Source organism: Sander vitreus, chromosome 14, assembly GCF_031162955.1.
Source record: "Sander vitreus isolate 19-12246 chromosome 14, sanVit1, whole genome shotgun sequence".
Lineage (NCBI taxonomy): Eukaryota > Metazoa > Chordata > Actinopteri > Perciformes > Percidae > Sander > Sander vitreus.
Genome location: NC_135868.1, coordinates 17661177 through 17686363, shown reverse-complemented (window position 1 = coordinate 17686363; position 25187 = coordinate 17661177). Strand labels below are relative to the sequence as shown.

At 41.7% G+C, this 25187-nt stretch overlaps 2 protein-coding genes and 1 long non-coding RNA gene across 3 annotated transcripts; 1 reads left to right on the top strand and 2 right to left on the bottom strand.

Annotated features, from left to right (window-relative positions):
- Window positions 1-902: 902 nt before the first annotated feature.
- On the bottom strand, window positions 903-2877 carry LOC144529397 (uncharacterized). Its single transcript, XR_013502986.1, has 2 exons — window positions 2788-2877; window positions 903-2265 (listed from the first exon to the last, which is right to left on the bottom strand). It is a non-coding gene; the product is annotated as an uncharacterized LOC144529397 (long non-coding RNA).
- A 3-nt stretch (window positions 2878-2880) lies between these two features.
- twist1a (twist family bHLH transcription factor 1a) lies at window positions 2881-4435 on the top strand. The gene is made up of 2 exons (XM_078268464.1): window positions 2881-3444; window positions 3956-4435. Exon 1 carries the CDS (start codon window positions 2881-2883, stop codon window positions 3415-3417), a length of 537 nt encoding a protein of 178 aa, XP_078124590.1. The 3' UTR covers window positions 3418-3444; window positions 3956-4435.
- An 11973-nt stretch (window positions 4436-16408) lies between these two features.
- On the bottom strand, window positions 16409-25021 carry polr1f (RNA polymerase I subunit F). The gene is made up of 4 exons (XM_078267558.1): window positions 24685-25021; window positions 23489-23630; window positions 20342-20550; window positions 16409-17643 (listed from the first exon to the last, which is right to left on the bottom strand). The coding sequence occupies exons 1-4, from the start codon at window positions 24984-24986 to the stop codon at window positions 17145-17147; spliced, it is 1152 nt and encodes a 383-aa protein (XP_078123684.1). The 5' UTR covers window positions 24987-25021; the 3' UTR covers window positions 16409-17144.
- Between the last annotated feature and the right edge of the window lie 166 nt (window positions 25022-25187).

The following is a 25187-nucleotide window of genomic DNA, read 5'->3' as shown; positions in this document are numbered from 1 at the left end:
GCATAGGCATCTTATTAAAACAGCAGGAAAGGCCCTTGGACTTGAGCCAAAAGGATCTCACCCTGTGTGCTTTGACCGGATTTGGGGAAATGTGGATTTACTTGTTGAGATGCTCTCCTTCTCTAACCTCTGTGTCTGGTGAATGAGTTCAGCCAGTCCTGAAAGCTTTGATTGGCGTCAGTTTTTGGCTTGACTGAATAGCAGACATATAAAAGTAACTTATTCTCTGTGAGACTTCTGTTTGGGACTGAATGTGGAAATGGAGGACTGCTTAGTAGAATCCACGCTAATGGATTTTGTCAGTGACATGAACCTGATGGAGTTTCCGCAAAAGTGCACTTTGGGACCGAAACGGCAGGATGATAATGATGACGCATCTAGCGTGGACAACCAGACACGGCTGAGCGACTCGCCCTGGAGCGACCTGGAAAACGCGGAGCTCTGCACCGAGCATCTGGTGATGGGCGCACCGAGGTACTGCAGCCATGGGGCGCACGGGCATCACAGCAAGTCCAAACGTAGGAGGATCATCACTGTGGTCCAGCGGCAGGCGGCCAATGTGCGGGAAAGGAAGCGGATGTTTAGCCTGAATGAGGCGTTTGATGAACTGAGGAGGAAAGTCCCCACATTCGCCTACGAGAAGAGACTGTCCCGTATCGACACACTCCGTCTGGCCATCGTCTACATCTCCTTCATGACGGACCTGCTGGAGAATACCTGAGTCACAATAGTCCAATATGAACTTTATTCCTTGGAGATTGGATTGAGTCTATTACTGAAATAGTTGAACTGATGAACGGTTCTAAATTTACATTCATGTCATCTTTATCCAAACTGTGATGTGGGTCAATTTCTGAAATCTTAGAACTAGACAACAAATATTTGAAACTATATATACAGACTTTCTTTTACAACGTTTCAAAAACTCCAGAAAAGTAGAACATGACATATTATTTTGCCAATGACATAAATTATTAGACGTGACCAAAACACCTAATATACGTGACTTATTGCTGCTTTAAAATAAATCTATATGCTATAATAATGTAGTCCATGTGTTCTTTGCTCAGCATCATAAAGAAAACAACATGCAATTAAATTTCAACTCAATTAGGCCAGTGCATAGGAATATAATATCCTGACAGTTTTATCACCTAAATGCATTTATTTTGTAGTGTTAGAAGGCTGCATGAAATACTATTTTAAAGCGTAACAGTAACGTTTACTGTCATACGTTAAACGCTACTATACATTTTTAGGGAGGTGTCTATGCTGAAGCTTCAGGTGTTATTTCAGCACCATGGAGAGCGACACAGTCTCACCTGGCCTTATGCGGACATGGAACAGGTGTAGCTGAGAACAAAGGTAGCTTTAGGTTTTCCTCAAAAAAAGTGAGAACAAATTAAAAGTATTTATTGGCCGTTTAAAGCCTTATCACCAACCGTGTCAGCGGATTTGAATCGCAAATCCAAGGCTCACTGCCTGACGCTGGATGTTATCTTTAGCACTGAGGTGTAAATTGAGTCAGTTCAGAGAGATCCAGGCCCGAAAGGCGCTTGTGGTGGTTCCTCCTCATAAAAAGGGACCAGACTGGACCTGCTGTTGACCTCCTCGTGTGTCATCCTCCCTCATCATAGGTGAGGCCTCTAATTCACACCACAGACCACCTCCAAAAGTTGCCAGATCTATAATTTTAGCCACATGTAGCGGTATCTCTGCTGAATTTTGATATTATGTCGTGGTAGGCCGCAGAACTGGGTGGTCATGTGTGCGTGTTTAGACTGCATGCTAATCTCTCTCTCTCTCTCTCTCTCTATCTCTCTCTCTCTCTCTCTCTCTCTCTCTCTCTCTCTCTCTCTCTCTTTCTCTCTCTCCACAGTCCATCTTCATCACCTTCACTGTTTGCATTGCGCTCCAGCCCTACACCGCCTTCAGCGACCCCGCTGTGAGCACGGATCCGCCCTGAGAGCTCCATGGGACTGCCTGTCTTTTAAACCTGAGCCGCGGTGTCCACATCCCTGCGGGAGTCAGACCCATTTAAGTGCATACCTCAACGCGGGGCCGCTGACGGGAAAATAAACACCTCGGTCTGCTTACGAGCAGAGACCTCCTGCTGTGACATCCTCCTGTGTTTCAGTAGGTCTGATATTTTTCACAGCCACCACTGCTCCCATCTCAGGCAGTGTCTAGACCTACAGGGAGACGTAGGGCCAACAGACAACTTGTGGAGGAATTCCTCTTATGTTTTCAGTGTCTTTGATTTATCTGCAATAGGAGATAAGTAAAAAGAAGTTTGTAAGCATATTGACATAGAGTAACGTTTAAACAAAATACTTTTATAGAGCTTAAATAGAGAGCTACTTTGCTAAATGTACAATTGACCCAAGAGTGAGAGAAAAAACAGCATTATGCATTTGGGCCAGAAATAAGTTGGGGTGAGGAAGGGAGAACGATTGAATACCTTAAATAGGGACAGTTCCTATTGTCCTTGCACAATCTACACCAATAACACCGCGCCCCATGCACTCCTTTACGTAATCTTGTGTAACAGAGCCATAAGGAGTCTTAAACACAATTTCTGATATTAGAGCAAGAACTCTCCTTCCCCTGCAGTATTATGTTACACCCCTCCTTATCCAATCACAGCGCTCCCCAAAATCGTCCTGCCCGCTCCCCGCTATAAGAGCCCCGCTCGCCCCACTCTGGCAGACACCTCTCCCTCTCAGTGGCGCATGAGATTTACCGTAATACCGCCCACACCCCTTTGCAGGCCACACTTCTCATTACCTGTTGCGTTTGTTGATGTTGTAGCCAGTTCACTGAATTAGAGTCAGGGCTTATTACGCTCCTACATAATATAGAAAGGTTTTTGAAGAGACGATGCGGGAAGAGGATTCCTCCCCAATGGACAGTGCGGGGAATAGCGAGGAGGAGACCGACCGTCAGCTTCCGCGGAGAGGCGCGAGGAAGCGGCGGGCGACCCGGAGGCGCGCAGACGAGGAGGAGGAGGGAGACATGGAGAGTCCGAAAAAACGCAGAAAGAGCTGCGACGGAGGACGCGGCAGCGCAGGGAGCGGCGATAGCGAAGCCAGCAGCAGCCCCGCGCCATCCTTCGATGACCTACAGACACAGCGCGGGATGGCCAACATCCGCGAGCGGCAACGGACGCAGTCTCTCAACGAGGCATTCACGTCGTTACGTAAGATCATTCCCACCCTCCCGTCGGACAAACTCAGCAAGATCCAGACGCTGAAGCTAGCTGCCCGGTACATCGACTTCCTGTGCCAAGTTCTGCAGACCGATGACCTGGACGCGCGAGGAACCAGCTGCAGCTACGTGGCGCACGAGCGCCTGAGCTACGCGTTCTCGGTCTGGAGAATGGGGGGCTCGTGGTCCTTGTCTACTACGTCCCACTAGCATGGCTGCTGTGGATGGTGCAGCACGGTAAGCTAAGCGACTTTTACTGTTCATCCTACAGGGAGACACGCTGTGCCAAAATGTCCCTGCGAATTTTACGCACAACTACAGTGTAGTTATTGTTCCAATATACATGTAGGGATACTTTCGCTGCAGTATTTGTATGGCATCCCCCCAAAACACTTTTGAAATTCATGATGCCTGTTTCATTTCGTAATGGGGGGGGGGGGGGGGGGGTCGGGGTCCCTGTAGACTGTATAAAAATATTAAGCACATTATTTGTAAGACATTCACAAGATTTCACCGTCGACCTTAAACCTAAACTAAACTACTACCTACAAAAAGGGAAATGTGTTTTTTTCTGAAAGCATAGATAAGTTTACAATGCTTACCCCATAGATCATAACCAGGTTACATCTCTTCAAAAACAGCCTACAAATACATGAATTTTACAACCTATCCTACAACCCTCACACAATACATTTCTATGTATTGAATTTTTATTTTTTATTTAATAAAAATAATATTTCTTTCACAGATTACCCAGACTGAAGAGTCCAGTGGAGCAGCTTCACATAGACTGGAACAGGCTAAACACAGCTGAGGGGCCAGCCGCTGTGCTTCAGGCCTCAGAGGAGAGCCGGCTTTTCATATTTCCCGTTGCGAGGACTGTGATGTTTGCAAGGGAGCACTTAGGACAGACAGGACGGATATGAAGATAGAAAGACCACTGCGACTATGAATGTTGTAAAAACAAATTGAGCTCTGAGGAACTGCTCTGATTTGAAACATGAAAGAAAAATGACAATTCATTCCCATATTCCCTGTGACAATGTTTCACAGCAAATGAAGAATTTTGTATTTATTTTTTCTACACAGGCTCGAAATTCCTTTTTCCCACTCAAATAAAAGTTATTTATTTTTGGGATATCACAGAATGCTGAATGGATCAGGAGTCTGTGCGTTTGAGTGTTGTATATATTTGCTAATATCTTGAATAAAAAAATTATGAAAAGTATCATTCTTACCTCTCAGTTGTCTGGATATTCATTATAAATTTCAACTTAAACTCTATAACAAGAGGCTGATAATAAACCAAGGTTGGTTATTTGACACACAAAAATTGTTTTAAATACCTGACATTTTTGGAAACAAACTCATGTCCCATAGTCTCAGTACTCTGAGTACTTTGAGCTTTTGCTGAGTGTTTATTTTCATTGGTTGTTGCTGAATCTCCAGTTAACTGAACCACAGTCGAGGGGGCAGAAGAAAACATCTCATACCCGGGGCTTATTCTGTAGTGATTCCTTGAGCTCTGGGATCTGGGGAAGCCATAATTAGCCGGTGGTCTGTTTGAACAGGGTGAATGTGGAGCTGTGGGAGGCATGCATGATATTCCCAGATATCCTCCGAGCCACAGGTCAGCATGGAAGTATCCTGCAGGTGCTACAGCAGCTACTCCAAGAGCTCTAACAGATAAGAGGGGTGAATGCAGGTCATAAAGCAAACTGAAAAGCCTATGTGATCACATATACCTGCAGGTCTGATGAAGAAGAAATAGTTATTCACATATATGAATAATGATTCAAACAATAAACACTCATGATAGTGGTACCATGGGAAAAACAAAATCATTTTAGAAGGTATGTGCATTGTTTAACTCAATACTGTATTTTGTTATTACATTCTTCCTAAATATTCAAATATTTTTCAATATATTCAATATATATATATATATAAGTTGTATTGAAATGAAGATGTGTCAGGTTGTGCCACAAAAACTCACTTTTCTACTGAAACAGCACAATCACAAGTAACCGTAGAAATTGAGCAAATATAACAGACATTGAGGTATGTGTAGACATCAATCCTCTTATAATTGAAACCACACATATCAACCTGCAGAAAATAAGTCTTCTTGAGCAATATCAGAACAGCTCAACCACTTAGGCAAATAAGCATTTGCAACTTTCTGCCAAAAATATCTCTATAAATACACACAACTATCAATGTGTTTTCTGGATTAAAATGGGTTCTTAAATGTATTCAGGGAGTGTAGGACTAGATTAGACCAGGGATAGAGGGATATAGATGGGACCCCATTGCCTTTACTTGCTTTAAGCCAAAAGTTTCCTTTCCTTAAATGTTTGTAAATGTCCAGTAATAAATGCTTAAATATTACACAGTAAAATACTGTAGATTTCCTAAAGCAATAGGCTATTAAAGGAGTACTTGGAACTATCATAGATGAAAGATACTGAGACACACATCTAGGTGCATTTTATTTCCCTCCATAGGGTCATGAAGGATGATTATGGGACCATTACTGTGTTTTTGCTTCACGCTTTGCGTGCGGAAGGTAAAGCCATCAGCTCTGACCCGAGGTCCTCGTCTGCCACCGGGGGGAATCGATTCCCACCCTTAGATCACCGTGGCCGTGTTATCTTAAACTTGAGGCTGTTGCTCTGACACGGAGGAATGTCACCTCTGAGGCTTCGAAACACACACAGACACATACACACATCTAGGTTATACACACAGGGAATGTAGAGGGAGATTTCTCACGCCTACCAAACAGGGAAATACATTCCACAGAGCGAGAGCGAGGGAGAAGAGGGCTCCTGCATCTCAGCTCCTGCCCCGCCGCCCCCCTTTGATGTTTGAAAGTAATGGGATGACCACTTGTTATCAGAATGAAGGCATCTGGTATCTGGATATAAGTGTGCTATGATAAACTCTTTGATGACTGGCACACACACTCTAACCAGCTCATTAATCACAGTTTGTATCTCCTTGTATTGGGCTTGCAGTCTTTACACTGATCTAAAAGTCCAAAGGTGCAAGCCTGTGTGTTTTAATAATACCAGAAGCTGTAAATCTTTGTTTCAATTGATTTCTCACGCCTCTACATAGACAGTAGGCCCACATTGTTTGTTTGTTTGTTTGTCTGTTGAAACTAGCAAAGACCTTCCTGTCTTGTCTCTCCTTTTTCTTATTTCAGCTTGTTGTCCCACTCATTTCCATCTCTATCTGAAGTTCCTCATTACAGGGTAACAAGAGCTGGTTTACATTAACCCTCAACACCACAAAAAGACAGGGCGGGAGGGGTGGGGGGAGGAAGCTGGACTGACACACACACACACACACACACACACACACACACACACACACACACACACACACACACACACACACACACAAAGGGAGAGAGAGACTAGATTGGCAAGTCTGGTTTCCATTAGAGCTAATTATCTGTGTTTCATCTCAACCTGAAGCAGTTTTTGTGTGTGTGTGTGTGTGTGTGTGTGTGTGTGTGTGTGTGTGTGTGCACGCGCTAGTCTCTTTTTGTTTGTGTTCTGCTGCTTTTGACTCATGCATCTTAAATCAAAACAATCATACCTGAGGACATTATCTGAACTGCAATGAAATACTGCTTTGTATATAACTGCAACCCCTCCACTCGTCAGTGGCAGAATAAACTATGACAGTGAATCTGGTGAAGATAGAGCATAGATACTATTTGTTTTTGGCATATAGAAGAAATTGTGAGCAAATGTAGATAGATTAAAGATATCAAATACGCTTAATTCTCCTTTTTCTAGCTTTTTTAGGTAGGTGCACTGTATTGAATATAAAATCTTTGATTATAGGATTTGTTTGTTTATTGAGGATCCTCATTAGGAGCTAATGAGGTCCTGATGTCCTTACAACTCTCTTTATAATCGGTGCAATGCAATAATTAATACGCACATTACAATACATCATAAACAATACAGAATAGGAAATTATAAGACAGACAGACTAAACATAAACATTATCATATCATAACACAACTCATCTAATAATAACAAAAACACACACATTTTTTTTTTAGGATCCTCATTAGCTCCTGTATTGCAGGTGCTATTCTTCCTGAGGTCCTTACAACTCACTTGAAAATGTGGCAATGCAATAATAAATACACATAACAACATCATAAACAATAAAAAAATTAAAATTGTAAGACAACAACTAAACATACACTGTCATTTCACGACACAACTCATAAAATAACAAAATACACACATAAGAAAAGGACAGACGCACAGACAGCTCCACCAGTGCAGTCATCGGGCATTCCTTACATTTAGGTTGAACACATTTTTAAGACAGGTATGTCCACATACTACCGTCACATAACATCTCTTTCATCCTCTCTGGACACATCTCACAATTGAACAAACATACATATGTTGTTAAACCTCAACCAATGTTGTTTCTTTGTCTACTCAACTTCTTTAATCAATAGATATGTTTTAACTAAACATTTAAATCTCCTTTTACTGCATTGCTCTATACGTGACCATTTGTTTAACAGTATTTGTCTTTGCTTTTGGTAAAGTTACCTCTTGTGGCATGTCTAGTTGCATAGTCATGTATATCTAAACTGAAAGATAAATTATTATACAAAATAGATGGTTTCTTTGTTACAAGAATATTCCTAAAAATTTGCCCCAGTCGGCGGCGCCTAATCAGTGTGTTGTATAGAAACAAACAATGCAGAAACATACACAAAACTATTTGGTTTAGTTGATGAGTCCAAAAATGTTGCTAAAAAACACTCAATACCAATACTGTCAAATGCTTTCATTATTATTTCATATTTACTGTATATTTATTACGAAATACGTACAGCATCTTAAGGTCAAATACTGACTTAAAAACTGGTGGTGTGGGGTTTCAAATAAGTGGAAATCACTGGAGTACTCCTTTAATGGCACAGAGCTTCTTTGGGCTTTAAATATTCAAATTAAAAAAATTAGTAGTAATGTAATAAATGGAGCATTTGGCAGAATTGCAAGTAATTTGCGAGACATAGCGTCAGGTTAAAGCAAGCAGGAAGGAATAGAGTGACAGAAGAGTGACAGAAAGGAAGTCAGGGCAAAGCAGTAACATAATGACCACTCACACTCACACATTCCCTGAGGACGGTGCCAACTGCACCCATCACTCCTGACCTGTGACCTTTCAAACTGACCCTATCCCCAGACTACAGCGAACCCCAGCTGGGACACGAGCCACCACATTCACCTCCACAAAGGAGCCACTCATTTCACTAATACCTCTCAGATGGATGGGCAGAAGAGTACAGAGAGATGTGGTTGTGAAGAACAGGGTGGGAAGGAAAACGTCTGAGTTTCAAAATGAGCGTACAAGTGAGTAAAAAAAGAGGAACTCAAGAAAAGTAGGCAGGAAGGAGGGAACAAACTTATACGAATCCTCTGAGCGCTCATGCCTGAGGCTGTTTATCTTGCAGATTGAGTTAAGCACAAGCCCCTTATAACTCTCCACATACCAAGCAATATCACAGTGACCCCGTTTTACAAACATAAACATACGCGCTTTATCAAAGACCAGCACGGCTCATTCAAACACATAGGCTCTTTCTCCTAACTTAATTTACCTCGCCTTATACAAAGTTCCTTTATTGGATTTGAGTTTTCTAATTCTGGCTTTAAATGGGGAACTTAAGGGGGTTGTATTGATGGAGATTGAATAGGTTTTGTCCATGTTTACCTAATAAAACCACAGTGGTCTCTTGTCATGCATATCTATGGACTATCAGTATAGAGGTCATGCACAACACACTGTGTTTATTTCTAGAAAGAGAGGCCATTGTTTGACTTAACATAGGTCCATTCACACAATGTGCGGAGTGTGGCTGTCAATGGGGAAATGTATGTTTCCTTGTTGTGTAGTAAGAATTGTCCTGACTCTGCCCAGAGAAGCATCTATCACACACACACACACACACACACACACACACACACACACACACACACACACACACACACACACACACAGTGTTGCATCATCCTGGATTATATAAAGTTTTCAAGCTTTTCTCTGTTGAAAGCAATGACCAGAGCGCAGCCATAGTTTACTGGCTTTCTGAGGGCCCCTGTCATGAACAAGTTTACACACACACACACACACACACACACACACACACACACACACACACACACACACACACACACACACACACACACACACACACACACACACACACACACACACACACACACACACACACACACACACACACACACACACACACACACACGGGTAAAGTGAGGGATGACTTGGCAGTAAGAGCAGCTCCAGCCTCAGTGTTGGTCTAAGGGGAGCTGTGCTGGGAGAGAAATAGCTGTTGAAATCTGCAGCCTTCCCTCGGTGTGGACTGTGGGTTGGTCTCTCTTTCTTTCTCCACCTTCTTTATTTCTCTATCTTCAGTACTTTCTACTTTTAAGTTGTCTTTTTCTGTCTTTCCACCGCTCTCTTTCTCCCTCTTTCCTATCCCAAATCTCCCTCCCTCTTCATCATATTCTCTCCTTTTATCTATCGTATAATCTCCTTTGCTCTGTTTAATAATTCCCCTCTGTCATTTCCTCCTCTTCTTCAAACTCCCTCCCCTTTTCCCCTTTTTATTTACCTCAACAAACAAAACACTCATCATGTCTCACTATTTACTCAATGTCGTTTGCCAAAAGTGTGTGTGCAGTGCCAGAGAGTGTGAGTGTACTTAAAGACGGCAGGAAAACCAAGCCGAGACAAAAACAAAGTCTTGCTGATGCAGTGATTATCACTGGCCTGCATTTTTCGAGCCAATTGTCCTCTGAATCAGTGTGTGTCTTTGGGGTATTGTTTTTTTTACTAGCAAACTGTTTAAAATTAGAACATTGTGTTTGCTTTTCTGACTGTTGTTTTTCTGTCTGTGTCTTTCTTTCTTTTCTCTCAGAAGGTGTTGGTTGTGTGATTTTATAAGCCTGGCATTTGGTGTCACATGAACTGTGCATGTTTTTTTCAGGTTCTGTAAAACAGGCCAGAATGCCTCATAATTCTCTTCCCCTGGCTGCTTGGTGAGGGTTAGTGCCAACTTCTGAAGTCTCTCTCTCTCTCTCTCTTTCACACACACACACACACACACACACACACACACACACACACACACACACACACACACACACACACACACACACACACACATACAGTAAAAAATCAGATGCCAGGATTACAACAGGACAGAGGGAGTGTGTGAGTGTGTGTGTGTGTGTGTGTGTGTGTGTGTGTGTGTGTGTGTGTGTGAGTTATAAATAGTTGAATCATCTGGAGTACGTTAGAAGTACAGTGTTTAAGTGAACAGGTCCGCTACCTGCAGCTACAGAAACCTCAGACACTGCCACAAAAGCTGGTCACACACACACAGACAGATACACAGCCACACACACACACACACAAAAAATCAATTAATAAAGGAAAAGTAATTTAGCAAAACTGAGCTTAAACAAAGTGCTGAATAGACAGACATGTTGCGCGTCTGAGAGGAAGTCCCTCACACGACGACACAACCTGCCGTGGTAAATCTCCACAGCTTTAAGGTAAACAGGGGTTATTAGCAAGGGCACCACAGGGATATCAACTCTACTATTAAATGTTGGGCCTGACTTGACTTTAAAGGGAGGGGAAACATAATGTCTGAACAAGGTTGTTTAGCTTTGAACTGGCCAAACACCACTTCCCAGGGCCAAACACATAAACACCTGCATCGCATGCACTAATGAACAAATCCACACACAAATATGTGGGTACAGTTTTGTAAACCAGAGTGAGGAAAATGCCCACATGTTGCTATTAAAACCTTTATTAATTATCATTATTTAAAATCCTGCTTTATAAAGTAATCCACTGTGTCTTATTCCAGCGCTGTGGAGATAGGTCTGGCAATGCGAGACTATCCACTGTTTTACATGTATTACCTGCATTTGTGTAAAATGGCTACAGACAGGGATTTTCACCTCCAAAATCCATAACTGCTCTCTCTTACACTCACTGCTAGTTTATGCAAATCTTTAAAACCCATATTAATTGGTTTACTTTTTATATCTTAAGAAGTACTGCTTTCAGTGAATATACTTTCCAAGTTTGTCACAAATCTAAGGCCCCCAAAATCATGAGTTGGTGCAGGAAGTGGACCCTCCCCCCATAGCACATTTACACTCACACACACACACACACACACACACTGAAACCTGAGCCACAGGAAGTGGTCCTGCGCAGCATCATGTCAGGGCACATTAATTATTCACCATTTAAAAAATGCACCTTTTTCGTCTCTCCTATATTTTACTCCTCCCCCTCTACTCCCTTCTTGTCTTCTCTCCATTTATTGTTTTCATTGCATGTCCTCCAGAGAGGAACCGTCAAGGAGACAAAAAGCTCTGCTACCTGCGTTATCTCAAAATGAGCTGCATTCAGACTCAAAATGAGCTGCTGCTGCTGTGGTTGCACAGGCCCCAAAATTCCGGGAAATATTCTCCTGTGGTGTTCCCTGAAGACTTGTGGTATTCCTGCCCGCAGTATCCCCACAACGCTTTTGTGGAATTTCCTAAATGGATGAAAAGCAGGTTTATTTTAACTCTTTTGAAAAGTGAAACATATATCTTCCTTATCTCTCCATGGCTGCATTATTATACTTATAAACCCAAGTGTGAAAAGACTAAGCAAGAAAATAAAAAGAACATTTTTGTGCTGGTTTTATGAGAATAGAGTGAACAAACTATAACACCACCCAGTTAACACATAATGTGGCCGATTAACACTTTAAAACCTCCATTCAGTGACCTCACCAGCAACTTTACTTTGTGTAAGCAAGTTCGTAATCCAAAACAGGACAGTGGTTGAAAAACAAGATAAAAACCGCCTGTGGATGTAAAGTCCATGCTCATCATTTGCCAACAAATTGTCTCCAATCATTTGCTGGATTTTATGACTGCTGTTGCTGTTCCTCCTCATTACGTGTTTTTTTCATCGTCAAACAATGTGTTTGACTTGCATTGCCACCCTGCTACGTTGATTCACAAGACTGTACTTGCAGTCAATTTGCTGCTTTGAATACTAATAATAAAAGTGCTGAATGCCAGACCGCTTTCATAGCTAACAAATTAAATTAGTCTTTCTACTCGTTTTATTTCTTCCTCTCTCTCTTGTGTTAGTGTGCAACCTTCTTGGACCTCTGTGATGTAACAGTGGGGTCTGCTAGCTGTCCTGAAGAGTCATGTGGCTTGTTTTTCTGTCTTTGTGCAACGTTATACCAAATGTTATTCACTGGAAAATATATTCCCCACAAGGACAGTAAACTATCCAGCTTATGTTGTGCACATGTATGTGTCTTTGTGTGTGTGTGTGTGTGTGTGTGTGTGTCAGCGGTTAGTATGGGACCACAGGGATGTGCACAGCGCGCTAGAATGACACAGTCAACCAGGAAGTGTCCACTCTCCTCCTCCTGCCAGGACTGTGTGGATTATGCGGATGTCAGGGGGGAGAAGGTTGTGTTAAGTGGAGGTTGGAAGAGCAGCGGGCAAACACACTTTCCCCTCAGGCGAGTGGTCAAGGGACAATTAAGGGCATACACACACATACAACCTCATGCACGCACTCAGCTCACATAACCACAAACCGTTGATTCTGAAGTAAACATCTTGCCCCATTAATACCCACTGTGCCTTGGGCTATTTGGCCCACTGGCCTACCCTGGTGACCCTTGTTACCGTGGTGATTAGATATTGGGAGCCTTCATCTGCAAACATTTAGTCAGTGTCACCCCTAATCTACCTTCTGTCACCCTGCCACCGGTGGGCTCAGCAGCAACACACACAAACATGCAACTGAAGACACACATTGTGCCACATAATTTACAACTGACAAATGAATACATCTTCTCTCTGCTACTGCTGTCCCGTTAAAACCTTCAAACACTATTCTATCTATTTTTATGAGTTAAAGGGATGCTGTGCTAATAATACCTTTTGAGTATCAACTTTTCATCCCAAGGTGGCTGTAACAAGTTTATAGTTTCCTCCTTGACAGAAAACAGTGGCTGTGGTCAGCCTGAATTCAGTGGACTCTACTCCAGCAGCATAATCCACTTCTACACTGTTCCTCTGTGTGTTCCAAACACTCATATTTTACCATAAACCTGGCAGAGAAACATTTAGTTAGAATTGAGTTCTTTGTCAGAACAATGTTGCAACATAAAAGTAGTAAAAAAAAGTAGCCCTGTCTCAATTTTCAGTATCACTTTAAGCACAGTTAAAAGATTTCACACAAAGATTTCAGCCAGGCTGAAAGTAAGGCTGTTTTTTCTTGTATTGGAAAAGGTGACATTTTGGAGATCCAACAACAAAGATATGTACCTATAACAGACATTTTCTTTGTCATTAAATTACCATTTGCTGTCACATTCCACCTCCTGACCTCTGAACTATGACACACAGGTCCTCCTCCTCCAGGCCAAACCACCATGGACACCGTGCCTCAGGTCACTCGTTGGCTTACTAAGCAGAGCAAAAGTGTGTTACGTCTGGAAATAAGACAATGCCTTCTTTAAATGACAAATACATTTTGAGCTGTTAAGGGACTCACTTGTATGGTCATCCAACAAATGCAAACAGGTTAATATTATGTCATACTTTCTATTTGTTGGCACCAAAAGCCATCCCAAAAAACACATGTAGCATCCTAATATTTGCCACAACAGTTTACATGTTCTCTTAAAATGACCTATGTGCTGCTAGATTATTTTCATTCATTTAGGGCAGTGCCTGAAATGGGTCAGTACTCACCAGTACTGAGTACCGGCACTTCTGATTTTTGTCCACATGAGTACCCTTACTTCTAATTGTTATTAACAGTATTATTAGTAGGCTGATATTTACACCAAAATAAACTGTATACCATGATGAATTGGGAAAAACCAAGCAATTATGTAAAATCAGACATTCAGAACCCCCATATAGACCGTATGGATCCTTTGTTTCATAACCACATTTTCAGACACTGGGATGATTCGACTGTGAGATTGGTAGTCAAACCAGGCTCCTTAGATCATGCAATGATCATGTCATGCAACTGCTGAATTAGGGTACTGGCACCTTTTTTGAACCAATTTAGGCACTGATTAAGGGTGATGGAGCAGGTAAGACAAAATCTCTGGCCTCAAGCCTGGCCATAGCTCACACTGGTGGAGAGTGCAAAACCACAAAAACAGAAGAAAATATGGTAACATAGGAATGAGACATCAGAGTATCAGTCAAGAGAAAAAAAAACACCAATTTAAAAATCAATACAAACCAGAATAGGCTGAAGGCATACACAAACTAGGCAGCTGCTTAGGGCTCAGCAGACCACATAGAAGATCCCCCACCATTTTACTTGCTTTAATCATTCCTCCAGGTGTTAATGTTCTCCTGCTGAAAACTATAATCTGGGTAACGTTAGATATTATCTGTTGATTTGGGGTATGCTTTACTGGAAGCAGGTTTAGTTCATTAAGAGCTCAAATCTTATTTCAATACCACTTACTAACGGGGCACACTTCATAAAGGGTTTATAGTTTGTAACTATGTCTTTATAAGTGGTTTAGGTTAAAAATGTATTTACTAATACTTTAAAGATAAGTTATAAGCCATTGTTAAGAACAACTTTTGGGTTGCCAAGTTGTAAAACATCCTTCGATAATAATGCAGATATAATGACAACCACTCTCATGTCTTAATCTTTAGAATATAAATGATTTCTTGGCCCTGATTAGTAGGGTTGGGTACCGAAACACGGTGCCACGTAAACGGTATTAACAAGACGGAATAAGAACGAAAATTTCGGTGCCCAACTTCTTTTTTTTTTTTTTTCTCAGAAGCATCGCTGCACAGGACACTACGTTACCGTTAGCTAGTAGCTGGATTAAACACAATGGTTAAAATGCTGACAGCTTACGTTAAGCGGTGTAAAGTGTGACCGTATTTCCCTGTAGAGGATTCCAACACCGGGACGTAACGGTCTGACTGCAGCTTTTCCCATCTGGTGCTCGTTTTTGTTGTTTACCAGCAATTTACGGGTGAAATAAGTCATTGTTCTTACATTATTAATCAATCATTTCATTTTGACCTCATGGCCTTAGCAATAAACAAGCCGTTCTTTAATGTCGCCAACTGTCATTTTTTGCTCCTTTTTTAAAATATTTTATATTATATACATTATAAATATATAGTATTACATATATTTTGGTTCAGGAACCAGCACCGTTTTAAAAGTATCGGTTTAGCACCGGTATCGGAAAAACCCAAATGATACCCAACCCTACTGATTAGTTGGCAACCAGCAGAGACTCCAGTAAGTCTGGAAGACAATCCCCCTATAAAACAGCAAATTATTGTATTCACACTTACGCAAAATATTATGTTAATAAGCAAACTTTAAAAGTGCTGGTAGGCTCTTTTTTTTTTACTTTGAACAGAGCCAGGCTAGCTGTTTCCAGCCTTTATGCTATCTGCAGCTTCAAATGAACATACAGGCGTAAAAGTGATATCAATCTTTTAATCCAACTCTCGACAAGAAAGTTAATAAATGCATTTCATATTGCATATTCATTTAATAAATACTTATGGGTTTCTTCATTTCTCGTAAGCCTATAAGTCTGCAGTTATAAATATTAGGTTAATACTAAAGGCTTTTAATCATAAAGCACAGATGTACATGATCAGGTGACCGATAAAGATGAGCCAAGTTAATTGCAGCTCCTTATCTGTCCTCTTTAGGCAGCTCCTGATAAGCTCTCCAACTCTTAGCAGCTCACAGCTAATTAGACTCCCCACTGAAAGGCGGGGTACTTGTGGGTCTGTGGGGGTAAAGAAAACACAAATATCTTTAAGCTGTCTCTCAGCACTTCGTCACTTAACACCCACTGGCCAGCATTAAAGAGTTTGTTGTGGGAGGGAATTTGCCATGAAAAATAATCATTACAGGGATATTTTTCTCACAATCTAAGCAATGCTGTAGATTTCTAAACTGGAGATTTTCATAGAACCCCTTGTCTTCAAAAAAGCGTTCCTTTTGAATGTGATAAAAGATCATGGGCATTTCAAATGATTCTGAATGAAACGTGGAATCAGGGTGAACATTTCAAAATCTAGAGCTCTTTATTTGGGATGAAGCAGACAGTGAAACAGCACAATTCATTACTGCACAGTTTGTCACTGTGCATGCTGCGTTTCTAGGAAGCTGAGTATTTGGGAGTAAAAATGAAACGTTATCCTTCCATTGCAGCTATTATTCAAGACAATATTTTCAAAGAGGCACATGAGGCAAGTAAAAAGAGAAGTTACCTTAACTGAGCTCGGCAGTCTCAGTTGTCTAGCCTGCATTCTTCAATATTCAAGCAGGAGAAAATGTACCACAATAGGTACAGAGCATTAATATAATTATTATTTTTTTTTTTTCATTTGGCTCTATAAATTAAATACTGGCCTATTTACTTTCAGCACCATATTTAACAGATGTAGTTGACAAGGTTTCACTCCTGTGTTTTTTTTTGTCCCAGTGTGGATGTATGAAGCAGTTTTGCGCCCCCATCAGGCTGTTTAAGGAAGCTGCAATCCAACGAGGACTGATCTGTCAAGTCTGCTTCTATCCTCTCGTGCTCTTCCACAAGCTACAACATGTGTGACTGTAGAAAGGCTCCTTCCTCAAGTCCGACACTCTTTAAGTGATTTAAGAAGCGCTCAGAAGAACCCACCAGATCTCTCGCTTGCAAAAAATTGTGTTTACTTGTTAAGGCACGTCTGTGTTTTTTTGTATTGCCTTAATTATTACACATATTTCCAAACAGAATACAGGATATGATACATTTTTCAGGCAAACTGCTCAATGTCACTTTTCCTCTTCTTCTTGGATTTTGGTGGTTCAGGAGCTTGACTAAAACTGGATCTTGTGACATCTGTATCAGTTTCATGTCTCCTCTTTTTGCTTGGCTTGTCACTAAGGTATCCGCTGGAGTCACTGCCGTGGACCTCCATGGGAGAGATCTCTACCTCCTCCTCCTCCTCTTTGACAGGTTTTTCCTTCTTCTTTTTCTTCTTCTTTTTCTCACCAGCTTCATTACCATTTGCGTCATTCATTGTCCCGTTCAGATCTGGTCTAGTGTTGCCATCCAGTTGGCAAGAGGGTGTATTCGTCACCTCCTCTTCTCCATCCTCCTCTTTGACTTTGTCTTTCTTCTTTTTCTTCTTAGGGGTGTCTTCAGGAGACTCCTCAGTGGGTTCTGGGTTCGGTTCTGGCTCTGCTAGTTCTGGCTCGTCTGTAGGGACCCCAAAATCCGAGCTCTCGCCCATAGCCAGCAGCTCTTGCACCCTGAGATGCACACAAGACAGAACACAGTAACCAATCAAGGGTTTAACCACACCTTTCAAAAACATTATGCTATGATTTCTATTGAACATACATTTCCATTTAAAGACTTCGGATATTATTTTTAAGGTGCTGAGTAAAACAAAAGTTATTATTCAGTATGCGTAGCTGCAAACTCAAGTGGGCAGAAAAAGGGGACAGCCCCCTCACACCTGCACCATTTTTGGTAAAGAAACGTTTTATATAATTGTAATTTAAATATCTTTAGTAACTTGAAGACATCACCTTGGGCTCTGGAAAATTATGCAGGGTATTCATTCTTTTTTTTTTTACAATTGTCCAACATTTATACAGTAAACAATTATTTACAACAAGAACAAAATAATCAACATAAGAAAGCTGTATAAAGCGACTCACAATACTGACCGAAGTAGTAATCAGGGTTCAGTAGGTGAGATGTGCCCATCTGGCGGTAGAGCTGAAGATCTCTGCCTGAACCCGACAGGTTCGGTCTTAATTTCTATCATTTTACACAGGTTCGGGCTTGCGCACGGGGTTGCGTGGTAAATGAGCGGTCAGGTGATGCGTTTCGATTAGAGTGTAAATGGATGCTGAGGAGGTGAAACAGAGGCTGGCCTCTGGAGGACTTATTTTATTTCTTTGTTCCAACTTCCAAGTGGCCTATAGCCTTTGTTAGTCATGAATAAACTATGTTAAAAAATGTATAAATGAATCATTCTTGACGAAAGACAAAAGAGCTCTTTTTTCTTTCGCTCCCCTTGCCGCCGAGTGGTGCGTGTGCCCGCTCGCTGTGTGAAGCGTGTGTCCGCGCTATTCTCCGACACGCTAATCACTGCTGATAGACGGCCTTTTGTACAGTCGGGCTGTAAACGGGTTCGGGCTCTGTCGGGCTTGGTCCTTTTATTCCTATTACAGCTCTAATCTGGGGAGCAGATTAGCATTAGCAGCAGCTTCTCTGGAAAATGAATGTGCGCTCAGACGCTGCCTATGTGCAGGACTAGACTATAGCCCGATGCGCACGGGATGAGTATTACCTGGTGACCTATAGTCATTTGTTAAGAGGTTGTCTGTGATCTTAATCCCGTATAGGTCATTTGTCAGGTAAAAATTCCCTTGCCGATTAACTACCACATTTCCTTGAACGCCGAGGTCCCGTGATGATATTAGTCTCGTGCGTATCGCCATGTCTCTGATTTGGCAGGGTCATATATTATTTTTTTGAAGGTTTAGGTTTCCTGTGCGCCTTTTTTTTTTTTTTTTACCCCTTTCGCAAAGACGGATATGGGATCGCAAGGGGCTGCGGACGCAGCCTTTCATGGGCAACCTAGTCTGGACCACTGCCCGACCGGAGACCTCCGTCCCCGAGTCAACGCACTCCCTGCGGCTTCGTTTGAGGGGGCAGACGTTGATGATGTGTGGGTGCCGCGGCGGCGGCGATAGGGTATGCACCAACACAAAATTTAGGTGCACCCAAATGTTTCCTTGTGTCGCCGTTAACGCTGAATGGCGATACACAATATATAGCTCTGTATTTTTTTTACAAAGTGGGCTAAATGTTCAGTTTTAAGTCAAAGCCACTTTTCACAAGCTCTTTTATTAAAAACAGATTGTGTTTCAAATAAAATGCAAAGACATGGTTTCCTTTACCAGTTTGAAAATATACAGCTGCACATGTAAATGAAAGAATCTGAAATAAATAGCCTAGGATAGATATATATATATATAAATAATTTTTTTTATATATATATATATATATATATATATATATATATATATATATATATATATATATATATCTGAGAAAGCTCCTTCACTTGTTTTCAACAATAAAAGACTGATTAAAAAAATCGAGATGACGCCCTGGTTCTACTCCGACTTGCGTCCCTTTGCTGCATGTCATTCCCCCCTCTCTCTCCCCTTTCATGTCTTCAGCTGTCCTATCAAAATAAAGGCCAAAATCTTAAAAAACAAATAAAAAACAGACAGATAGAAAGACATAGGGAGACAGAGGGAGTGCGATGGACTGAAGCGTATGTTACTCACAGAGTGACGGCTGACTCATTATGAATGGGTCCAGCACGGGTCGAATGCACTTTGGCGGGTCAGCGGCGTTACACACGTCTTGTGTAGGCTATGAAATGTCTGTATCGTCACTGCGCTGCATTTTTATGAACTATGATATTCTGGCGGGTTACATCTCTCGCCCAGGTCCAGCAGGCTCCGTCTCACACGCTATTAGCCTACTCAACGAACTGAAGTTAGTTGCATTTAATAACTTCTAATGTGTTTTTTCGCCGTGGCGGCCGCAATAACAGAGAGTCACCAGCGGAAACACTGGTACCAATACAGGTTTCCCTCTCATACTTAACAATATACAGCTGTGTTAACAATTAAAACTGTAGACAAATGTCAGCATGTGGACCGGCGGCGCTGTGTCTCTCCATGTTGCAGGTGAGCCGTGTGTGACCAAATTGGTCGCACTCTAGAGCCCTGTGGCACGTTCTTGAATCAAGTGGAGGTGTGTCTGTGATTTGCCCAAGCGGTTCTATTCATGCAGGTGCCATATTTTTCAATCAAAAACGTTGAATTTGTCAAAAGGTGAAAAGTTTGCAGCTACATAACCAGAAAAAAACCACCCAGATTAGTTTTGTCCCCATCCTAACCACCACAGCACACTTGCCTGGTCCTGTCCAGCCGTCCTCTGATCAGCAGCACCCCCGCAGTGTCAGCATCAAGTGCAGTCACCTCAAACTCTAGCTCTGCTCCGATTCTTGGCCCTGCGTCCCGCCAGGTTTCCACAGAAACCAGGTTGGGTTTTGGGATGCTGGCGTTGAAGCAGCCGTGCACCAGGCAGCCCACATGGCTTACTCCTAGTTTATTCACGTTACCCTGGAAACAGAAACACAGTAGAAATTGCAAATTATATCCATAAAAGTGGGCCCATAGGTAAAGGCCTTCTTCACGTTTTCTTGGTTTGCATGGGGTTGGTATTTTGTTTTCTAGGAATATACCCCCACAAATCATGTACGGCAGGGCTTTTCAAATTGGGTGAATATGAGCCTCCCCTTAGAGTAGGTAAGGACAGCCGAGCCCCCCCCTTCCCCAAAATCCCGTCCGCCTGCCCTAACCCACACACGCCTCTGCAGTAAATGCCATCTTTTGTGTGTTTGATAAGTTTCAATAACTGATACAATTTAAATATTTTTTAATATTGTATTTGAAGACAACTTTTTTAAAAGTGCATTCATAAACAATTCTTTGCAACAGCAAATTTCCAACTTCATGCAGTCCTAATTGAGGCTACTTTAAAAATCACTGAACTTCAGTGGGCCTATCCACAAGTCAACAAAACATGCTTAACATGTGTAATCGGCAAGTTAGATGGCACCAACATTTGGCCTAATCATAATTGGCCTGGCAACCCAAAGGACAAGGTTTTGTTTCCAGATTTGTGTGGCGACTTATGGTTCAAGGGTTCTGGGCGTCCTCCCCCAGAACATTTTGAGCATTAAACACTTCATTTCATGCATTCTGGTGAATTTGTATTCCCTTATTTCTAAATTTCTTTTTTCTGAATTAATATGATGGGAATATCTTTATGTAAAGGGAAACAGATTACAATCCAAATATAAAAACATAATGGAATTTATTGCAGTAAGGCTGTCAGGCATTCTGCATTGCTTTCAACTATTTATTCTCCCTTGGATCGACTTTTCTAATTACATCGGAGTCAGCACACATGTAGCCTCCAGAGGCATAATTTACTCCTCCCTCCTCTTTTGCGTCTTTTGTTGGGGGAAGTAACCTCCGTAAATGTGCATATGACAACTATTCACCTCAATGATACATGAATTCATTTTAATTTATTAATTATTATTAATTATTTGCACATTCAGGACGTGCCATGTGCTCAGTGCTGTAGTTTTATGTATCCAAGTTATTTAGTATTAGAGCACTGCAGAATGTTGTGTTTTTGAAGCTTGAAAAGCTATGAATTAAATATCCTAAATAGCTTTAATAGAAAAATGTATTTGGCGCATCGTGATATCGAATCGAAGACATGATAATTGTAATCGAATTGAAAGATCAGTGAAGATTCACACCTCTACTATTACAAAAATAAAGTCACAATATTTCAGAAAATAATCTACCTGCACCATAGGCTGCTGTGCATTACGTGATTGCTCTGCTGATACGGTAGATCTCAGACCTTCTGACAGACACACAGCCCCGTTTGAGACTCTGGTCTTTGAATGAGACAAAGTTTAGGGAAGTGGCTGTACGCTGCTCTACATCGGAGGTGGAAAAGCGAAACTACTGCAGAAATACACGGAGCACAAACGCTTCACATCTGCCGCAACATGTCGACAGCAGAGCGCATCCATAAACCTGAAGCTGCACAGCTTTTTACAGCGAGAGTGGACACTAAGCGATGTCCGGTTTCATATTTGTCAGTCAAATTTTCAAAATACATTCGGGAATACACTCAAAACATTCGGGGCTGAAGCCCCGGCAAAATCTGCGCTTTTGATGCGCAGAGGTGTTCGATGCGGGGCTGCACTGCAGAGAGAAATAAACGCAAGTCGTCCTCCACCTGCGGCCTTATTCTGTATTTGTTTTTAATCAGGGTCAGTGTGAAAAACCCACACTCACAAGTAGGTGGAGGTGAAGGGGATTAGGACTTTCATAGCCTTAGTGGAGATCTGAGGGAACTCGCTCTCCACAGAAGACCATAAACACGTGATCGGCATTTCTCCCAGTCTCTGTCACACTGCGGCAGAGGTGCAGCCTCACCGACCAGGTGAAACCTAACTTTAACTCAGGATCATATTTCCTACGTTTTTTGCTGGGTCCTGTCTCCTCCCTTAACCTCTTAACAAACGTTGGCTCACATCGCGTCGGAGGAGTCCTCAGCTTTCCATTGGTGTATCACAAGCAAACCTGCACCGATTGGCTTATAGCAGGTCTCTATGGAAACCTTAGTAATCAGAGAATACAGTGACGCCCACTTCAAGTTGGTAGGACGCTCAGGAGAGATGCAAGGAAGCAATACAAATATGGAAATGAAAAACAGTTTAGCGATTTTCCGTTGTGATTCGGCCAGAAACGTCAAGATTGTGAGGCGAACAGCTCGTTTTGGATATAATGGCTTGGATATTCCATTTCCTTGGACTCTTGGGGATTTAAGAAAAAAAGTAAAAAATCCCCGCAGTGGCTAAAGGGACAAGGAAAAAGGTATGGATGCACTAGACACGGGCTGCGCTGTTTACGCTGTATTGTTTTATTTTCTATAATTTTGTAGCAGTTGTATAACTGCTATAAATCATCTTATGCTTCGTGTGTGGGCTTAATGGAATCCTGAGAGTCTAAGCTTTCAATTGGTGTGTCGCATGGCTGTATATTTTGAAGATTTAATGCTTTAAAGTTATAAAAACGTTTATGAGTGGAGGTTACAGCGACGCCACAGCCACAAGGTGTCCCGTACACGATACAGTGACCATTAAGAGGTTGGGAGTTATTTTCTCTTTGTGTGTCGCACCTCCCCTGTGGCTCTTTGGCGCCCCCCAGGGGAGGAGCGCCTCACCTATTGAAAACTGCTGATGTACGGTATACAAGTTTAATTATATTGTCCTGAGAAATATTTAAAATCACATGAATGGACTGTGCTGCACATCATTTTTGTTTACAGAGAGACTATAAGAGTTTTCCCACAAGCCCTGCTTATAGAGAGTAACACAGCAAGGCCAAGACAGGTGCCAAAACGGTTAAGGTATGTAAGACACTCTGGATAACAACATCTGCCGAGTGCAGTAGATGTAAATCTTACCAGCAACGTCTGTCCTCTTTGGGGCTGAAAGACAATAAAGTGGGCCTCTATGTCCATGTGGATGTAGCCGCTGTCATCGTAGATGCCTCCATGCTGGCTCACTATCCTGATGTTGTCGTAAGCCAGGGGTACTCCCTTTAGACTGCATGAATCAAACAGGTTGAGTTGAATTACTTTGTTACAGACCAATATGATGACATTCATGGTCAGATGAAACATATGCAAATTATTGTTACACCAGCTCCATTTGAAAGACAAACCCCCCCCAAAAAAAGTCCAATCTGAGCCAGGAAAAATCCTGAATTCACAGAAGTCATTCAAAGACCTCATTCACTCTTCTGGATATTTTGACAGGCATGTTACTATTTTCTGATATTTGATGGACTGAACGATTAATCTAAAAGTTAAACGGATTGTGATTTTCTTTAGTGACAACACTTATGTCATCATCTCATTACATTATACCAATGTCATTAGATATTGGATCCCTGCCAGTTGGACCTATGCTCTGGTAAACTAGTGGGAGCAGTGGTGTTTATTTACAGCCATGCTGACATCCTGTATCAGGTGGTGGAAAGTTACACATTTAAAATATATGAAAACGACATTATATAAAAACGACATTATATACAAGCGACATTCGAGACAGGCTACATTTAGTGCACACACATTATAGACTTTACATAAAGTGCAATTACTACTTAAAGTAGAGCATTTATATCAAAATGTTATACATTGATATAATTTACGTTTTTAAAAAAAAACAGCATAATTTATGTTTTCATTACTTTGACCGGCTGCAATAATACAAGCTGCATATACAACAATGCATCAATAATAATAATAATAATAATAATACTACAATAATAAAGTTATGTTATACTGACAGTATTTTTATTCTGTCTTTTGATTCTTATATCTTGGGGCACTGCCACTTTAATTTCCGTAATAGGTCAGAAAACATAGTTTACCACAGTCAGAACCTAGCCTTGTTTGCAGCTCATTAGCAGTGACAGGGAAGTGAAAACTTAGCCAGTAACATTAACTACCAACCTCAAATGTTTACTGAGAGACGACGGCTACACAGACACATTACAGGCTTAACCTTGCATGCTGTTAGAAATGGCTAGCATATCTGAAGCAAGCTGAAGTAGTTTCGTCAAATAAAAGACAAATGGCGTGTCCGGTGTTATTACCTCTGGGAGAACTTGAGCAGATCGGCTTCCAGCTCCTCCTGTATACCTGTCCTCTTCTTGTTCAGGTAGATGGGCGGCAGGGCAATGTGTCTCCGGTGCGTGTTCATGACCAGACACGAGTATGGCGCTGACAGCAGCTCGGAGGCGGCTACGAACGAGGGGATAGAGCACGGGACCGCGCCGACATCTCTGCCCGATACAAAAGACTCTTCGGTCGGTTGGACTTCAGCAGTGGTGGCGGATATTTCACTAGACATTTTGACATGATTCGAGTCGTCTTCTGCGTTCTCTAAGTTTGCCATGCTGTTTAAGAAGACCGGAAACAAACGACACGCAATTTCCGCTTTGAGGAAGGCTCAACATCAGTTAAAATATTTCTTTATTGCCGCCTGCTGGCCAGGATGTGGAATTACAGTCGAAGAAAATGTAATAGTGACAGTCAACATTTTACTGAAGTTTAATACCTAATCTGTCATTTTTTACCACATAAATGACAGCCATAT

Bases quoted from the DNA above. Each gene is read 5' to 3' on its own strand.
- twist1a (XM_078268464.1), top strand. From the start codon at position 2,881: ATGCGGGAAGAGGATTCCTCCCCAATGGACAGTGCGGGGAATAGCGAG.
- polr1f (XM_078267558.1), bottom strand. From the start codon at position 24,986: ATGGCAAACTTAGAGAACGCAGAAGACGACTCGAATCATGTCAAAATG. The intron at 23,631-24,684 runs GTAATAACACCG...TGATTCATGCAG, and splicing joins CTGCTCAAGTTCTCCCAGAG to TCTAAAGGGAGTACCCCTGG. The intron at 17,644-20,341 runs GCAAGTGTGCTG...TGTGCATCTCAG, and splicing joins GGACGGCTGGACAGGACCAG to GGTGCAAGAGCTGCTGGCTA.